Below are 6,796 nucleotides of genomic sequence, written 5' to 3'. Positions count from 1 at the left end.
CAGAAGTTTTCCTCCAGAAATGCTGCCAAGCAGCTGCTGTGCACAAACGGCTGGGACCTGAGGCTGCAGGGATGGGAACACCCGGCTGGACCCGCTTTTGGTCACAGCACCTGTTCCCACGTCTCTGGCTGCAGGGCTGGACCCCCACTGCTGGCATTGACAGACCCACTGGCAAGGGCATGAGGGGTTGAGCCCACCTAAACCATGAAATTCCTCTCTCTGTCCAATACACAGTTAAAGCGACTCCCAAGAGAAAAGAAGCTACTGGTAAATGTTGAGGAAAAACATGGAAGCAAGATGGACCATGGTCCCTCAGCGCCTGCGTCTTGCGCTTCCTAATCCCAACCACATCAATCCACAGAAGACCCCATCACCTCACACGGTGCACACTCAACCCTCTGGACCCCGGGACGCTCCTTCCTCAGCGTGAGGATGCCAAAGCGTCCCCTATCTCCTGTGGCCCCTGTTCCTTTGCCTGATGTGGTTGGGGGTGGCGGAGTCGCGGCGGGTGCAGAAGTGCTTGGCCACCAGCGTCCGGCACTGCTCGCAGCGCACGGTGCAGCACCAGTGGAACTTGCAGTTGCAGCTGGCCACCACCTCTGTCCTCCGCTCCTCCACCCGCAGGCCACACTCGGTGCAGAGCCGCCGGCAGCTCCTCTTCTCCCACTGCGAGAGGTTCTTGCCGGTCTGCAGGCACTCGCGGCCCTCGGTGCCGTGATGGCCCAGGCTGGCATTCCTGGTGCAGTAGTCAGGGGAGTCCTCCAGGAAGACGAGCTCTGTGGCATGGATGTGGTGGAAGGTTTCTGCCGTGGCCCCGCGGCTGTCAGCGCTGTTGCCAGCTCTCATGCGCCTCTTGTCCATCTCCAGCTTCTGGGCTTGGTCGTATTTGATCTTCAGGTAGTTGCCAATCTCACGGAACTCGGCGAGCTGCAGCCAACAGGTCTGGATGCTGCAGCTGCCCGACACTCCGTGGCACTTGCAGGCTCTCTTCATTGTGTCTTTCACTGCCTTGGTGGAATGAGGTGAAGAAATGAGGAAATTAGGAAATCGCAAAATCAGGCTCTACAGCATTTGTACTTTGGGGACACTGCATCTGAAGTGGCTTGTGCTTGGCATGACTTCAGGTCCTTCCAAGAGCTGATACTCTTATTCCTGAAAAACACCTATCCCAGAGGTAAGTGGGCACAAACTGTTGTCCCCAGCCCTTCCAGGAGAATCCAGGCCAGGAGAAAAGAGCCTTTGTCAGGTCATGCCCTTCTCACACCACTTACCATCATCAACCCAGGTCTCCTTCAGAGATTTCATTCAAAATGTGTGAAACTGCTTTGGAATAATCATACCCAAGCTCTCTGCATCTCCTCCAGGCCAAGCTGTTCACAGATATTATCTGCCTATCTCCCTCTGGTATTTATAAGGTCCCAATCACTGGTATCTATGTGAGATTAAGCCTTGACACACCCTATGAGATAGGTATGTTAAGTGTTGTCATCCTTGTTTTTACAGACAAGGAGGTTTGGCAAGATGCTGAGAGCTTCCTTGGCCCAGGCAGGAGTGGGGGGTGAGTCTGGTTGGCTTGTGAGCAGGGCCAGCTCACACCTGGCTTCCTGGCCAAAGAGCTTGGAAATGCATATTGCAAGAAAGTAAGTAATGTGGTTCTGGCTTTGTTTTACAGACCAGACAAGCCTGGAGATGAGTACAAGCCCCATGCATTTCTGATTAAGTGATGTGTGCCAGCAGTTAACTGCATTACACAGCTGCAGAAGATGGAAGTGGGAACAACTTACTTTGATTCCCTGTGTTAAGGTTCAAGGCCAGATTCTGGCTGTGTTTCTTCCCCCATGCAACCACTACCAGGCCCAGATTGTCACAGGGACCTGAAAATGGGAACCTGAACAGCCTAGATTTTGTTTTCAATATAGACATTATTATTATTATTGCTATTATTATTACTTACAAGTCTCCCGACTTCATTGTTGTGCAGGTTAATCAGCGCACGGGTATCGTGTCCTGTTTCCAAGGCATCCACAAAGAGCTTGGAAACCTTCTCCCCAAACTCCACATTGTCACTGCATCCTCCCCAGACCCAGCCTCGGCCACCTGCAAGACAGACACACGCTTAAGCACAGATCTGCCCTAAATACTGCCCTGAAGTCTGTGGGTCTGTGTATGGGACAGAGGGACGGGGTCAGTCTGTCCTTGGATGGTCACTCACCAACGCGGCCATTCCTGGAGTCGTCACAGCCACAGCTCTCAAAGTCTCCCAGGCTGCAGTTCCTGGTGAGGGTGTACATGACCCCGGCTGAGCTGATGGCATGCACAAAGGAGGTTTCCCGGGTAGCTGGGGAAGAGGGGAGGAAAAAAGCTGTCACATGCAAATATAAACATCAGTCCTAGATTATCAGGAATGAAGATCTCCTGTGCTGGGAAGGTGCAAGGAGAAAATACCTACATGCTCTGTGCAAAAGGTAAGGTGCTACAGAAATTAAATGCTCATGACTGGATCTTTTCAGGCTTCAGCATTACAGGGTAGAGCAATTTGGTATCATATTGTGCAGATGTCCATACAGGGGATGGAACTTCTTGCCAGGGGTAGGGTTTTAAGGAAATGCTCTGGCCAAGGTGAGTTATTTCTCTTTCACCTGGCACTCATTTCATCTCTGTCCTTCCCTGCCTGGGGGTATGTTGTGCTTTGATCTTGCCTGCTGGAGAAAATGGTCATTGATCCTTTGAACCTGTGCTAACAGCCGTCTGCCTCCACACTCCCAGTGTAGTCCTTTTTGGCTTTTCTGAAGAGATTCAAATAGAGATGTTGCTCTGGGTAAAAGGAGACTTCTGCCCATTGAAATGGATAATATTGAAATACATCCACGGCTTTCTTATGAAGGCAGTTTCTTAGTACACATCTCTGGTTTCTCCCTTTGTCTCTCCTGCACTTCTCCCCACTGGAAGCTCGATTATCTTACCACTGCACTCCCCGGGTTGCTGCACACAAAGGGGTAGGAGCAGATCCATGGAGCTGCACTGTGGGAAAGACTGAGCCTGGGATCTCTAGGAAAATGTTAGTGCTATTTATGACACCAATTAATACAGATAAAGGAAAAACAACTATGATTTTTGGGACAGGAGGGCCCTTTTCCGTCAGTCCGCTAAATCAGCAGCACCAGCTCTCTCCAGAGCACATCCCAGCTGGCACCCAGAGCATCCCGGGGCAGAGAGCGCTGCCGCAGGTGAAGGTGCACTCACCGCTGCGTAGCCGGTTGTGGGTGGAGAGCTGCAGGGCGCTCTCGGGGCAGTTCCAGCGCTCCCACCCGAACTGGAACTTGCACTCCTCCATCCCACTGTGTGCCCCGGCCGCCACGCTGCTGGAGTACGTCAGGTAAGCCTGGCATGGGAAACAGCGGGGTTAAAATCCACTCTGGTTTAGCGTTTATCAGCGAAAACAGACGTAAGCAGGTTGTGAGTCCCTTCCCTTTGTACTTGGCAGGGCTTGGAGCCGATATGCTCTGGGAAGTCTGATTCCGTGGAAAGTACTATTTCCCATTTGCAAAATAAAATCACTCCATTTAAAATCCTGACAGTCAATATGCTAATTACCTTAGGTCCTGTCATCAGAAAGTTATTCACAGACCTGAAACAAAAAAATAAAATTAATCACCTTACCACAGGCTGAAGAGCATCTCTAAAAAATTCCCTTTCCACTGAGTTGAACCCTACCATGCTGCTGTGTGGAGAATGGCACTGTAGAACCCTGTGATTGAGAGGATGAGGAGGGTGCTTCTCTTCATGGCTGTCACAAGGAGTGGGGTTGGATGCCTTTAGCTGCTCCGTAGCTCTCCTCACTGCAGGTCTCCGCACAAGCAGGGCCGCCTCCCTCCACTCCTTCCCAAGGTGAGCTATGGGGATGGAACAAAGTGGCACGAACCTCCAACCCTGATATTTATAAGGTGAAGTTGTGAATAGTCAAAACCCCCCATTCATTTGCTACCCAATGACTTAATGTGGTAAAAAAGCTCCTGCTCCAATGGGTGACAAGGAACCGCCTAAGGTTGCACTTCAAAAGGCGGTGGGTGTCCCTGCCAGCAGGGATGGTCTGAAGGAGAGCAAACTTCCCTAACAATGGGACACTTTTAATTTTCTTCCCTGCCACCAGCCATCCCTTTCTGCTGGCCCCAAGTCCTCTTGCCTTCTCCTTTTCATCCTCTGCTTGCCAGCAGAGGCTCCATCCCCATGTCCCTCTGAAATAACAAGCAGATGCATTTCTATAGTTCCCCTGCTATCTGCCTGCTCCCTCCTATAAGAATTCCCCGAGGAGTTTTAACAACCCTTCTGTAAAGATCTATAGGGGATAGACCTCCCAGGTCTCCTTGCAGAGATGCGTTTAATGGCAGGTTTTTTCCTTCTCGCCTCTTTATGATGAAAGTTTCTGCATTTCCATCCTGATAACAGTGAGCGTGGCTCTGTAGCATTTGGAAATCTCTCTAATTTACGCTGCTGCAGCTTGGGAACACTCTGTGAATCGTTTATGTGGTTTTCTCCAATGCTGTAATTAGGGGAACAGTTTTCTGGGGTTGGCAATTTCCTTACAGTGAAGGCTGCTGCAGCAAAGGCATGGCTGCTGCTGCTCCAGGCAGGAACTGCCCATAGCCTGAGTGGAATGAGGGGCCTCTGCTGCAGCTGAGCCATCATCTGTGCTTGGGAAAGGAAAATCCTTATCTGAGGAAACCCAAAAATACTATTGGTGGTTACAGCCAGTATCATGAAGGGTTCTGAGGAGCTGTGATGTAGCTGATGGAGGAATGGGGAGATGGTGTTCATGGAAACTTCTTGGTCAGTTTTCCTGTGGGTGAATGGTCCCACTGGGGGCTGGTTCACCCTGGGCAGGGATCCTGGTTGCTCCATAGGGCAGTGTGGGTACTTGGCCCCAAAGCAGTGCTGTGCTGTGCCAGCAGGGACGAACAGCCCCCTGGCTCTGCCTGTTACTGTCCCATGGCACACAGGCAGAGCCTCTGCCCATGATGACTCTTTGGCTCTGTGGCAGGCATAGGTGCTGCCTTTTTCCTCTTTCTCTCAGCTCTCTGACTAACCTGGGGGTACACCTATCTCCCTGAGCAAATAACTGCTGCTGCAAGGGGACTGATGAAAAAGCAGTAAAGTCAGGTTCAAGGAAGTGGAATTGCACTGGACATGGCACTTGGGGAGCTGCCCCACAAGCAGAAGGGGATACACAGGGACAAACCCCATCTTCACACTGAGGCAAATGGCCACAGCCAGCAGCACAATGGCCAGGCAGGGGGATGCACCTCAATACCTTGGAGAAGTAGTTTTGTGTCCTGCCATGAAATGCTCAAGAATATTGCAGAGCCAGCAGCCTGCCCTGGGGTTCGACAGCTAACAGCTGGTGTCTGAAGTGCAGGCCTGTGGGCTCAGCTCCCACTGCTGGAGACCTGTCACTCCTCTCTCTCCTGCCCGGAGCAGACAGAACAGTTTGTCACTGCTCCTGGCTGCAGAAAGCACAGGGATTCTCCCTGTCCTGCTGCCCCAAAGTGAGTGAGGGGAGAGCCCCCTCCCTCTAGACTCTGCAGAAGGGAAACCTGGAGTCAGCTGGGCAAAGCCACAAACAACCCGTTTGTAACCAGAGGATTAAAATTGCAGATCGGTTGAGAAGAAGAGATGCAAAATACCTTCCAAGTGAGCACAAAGTTGGTGCAGTTCCACCAGCATGGAAAACCCTCTCTGAGTCAGCATTTTAATCATTACCATCCTGAACAGATCCTACTTGTTAGAGCTGTCAAAGGACAATTACTGGGAATGAAGTGTTTCCCATATGTCAGGGAAGCTCCTTGATTAAATTTTGCCCATGCATATATACATCTTGGAAATCTGCGTGCTTTTTCTATGTGCACACAGGTAATTTTGGGGGGTTGTGTCTGGCTGCCCTGAGGCCGTATAGATGGGGTTTTTTTCTTGTCTGAGACAGCTTGTGCAGCTAAGAAAATGTTGGCATGTCTGCTCTGTCAGTTCACACATGATATTGCTATCACATGCCAGAGGAATAACAGCATCCCTGGGCATGAGCTGTGCCGCAAGCAGCTGCTGGCAGGACCACACAGCTCTTTGCTCAGGCTATTAAAAATGTCCTTTCTAATTAAAGTCACAGCAGTTTTAAAAGTCACTCATAACGTTGTCACTTGCACTAGTTGTCAGCAAACAAAGCAGCATGCTGGGACAAGTCTTCCCACACTGCCCCAGGTTGTTTCCACATTAACTGCTCAGGCCTAGCAAGAAGGAGCCAGCACTTCTGCAGGTCACCCAGCAAGAAGTGTAGTGATCCCAATTCTATCGCAGCTTGACTTTTCCACCTTAGGCGAAAGCAGACTTGGGTCTTGCAGTGTTAATAAATTTGTACTTATAGAACACTTCGTGCAATATTCTTGCAGTAGAAGAGATTAAATGTACACATCTGTTTGCAGCTGGGTAAACTTGGCACAGAAAAGGGTGGTCTGGAGATCTCAGGGTGGATCAGTGGCAGAGCTGAACTGGGTGGAGCTATTTAGAAAGTGATTTTGGTGCTTTTCTCTGTAACTCACTGGGCAGAGCTGGACTCTGGAGGCTGCGGGGCTGGGTGCTCCCCCAAGTGCCCATGGGAACAGCACCACTGGTCACCCCATGGGTCATCTGAGAAACAGTGCTGAAGGTGGTTTCCCTTTGATTTTCCCATTGCCTAGAGACCTGCTTTTGATTTGGTTCTGGATGGGGAAAAAAAAGTCCAGAAGGCAAATTCTGTTGAATTAAAGAG

General features: G+C 50.7%; 1 protein-coding gene across 1 annotated transcript; it reads right to left on the bottom strand.

The window, feature by feature from the left end:
- Positions 1-447: 447 nt before the first annotated feature.
- On the bottom strand, positions 448-3,785 carry WNT8A (Wnt family member 8A). The gene is made up of 6 exons (XM_062502266.1): positions 3,715-3,785; positions 3,595-3,628; positions 3,244-3,382; positions 2,213-2,338; positions 1,955-2,097; positions 448-1,008 (listed from the first exon to the last, which is right to left on the bottom strand). Exons 1-6 carry the CDS (start codon positions 3,783-3,785, stop codon positions 448-450), a joined length of 1,074 nt encoding a protein of 357 aa, XP_062358250.1.
- Between the last annotated feature and the right edge of the window lie 3,011 nt (positions 3,786-6,796).

This window comes from Cinclus cinclus, chromosome 14 (genome assembly GCF_963662255.1).
Source record: "Cinclus cinclus chromosome 14, bCinCin1.1, whole genome shotgun sequence".
In the NCBI taxonomy this organism is placed as follows: domain Eukaryota; kingdom Metazoa; phylum Chordata; class Aves; order Passeriformes; family Cinclidae; genus Cinclus; species Cinclus cinclus.
This window is presented reverse-complemented; position numbering and strand designations above follow the sequence as displayed.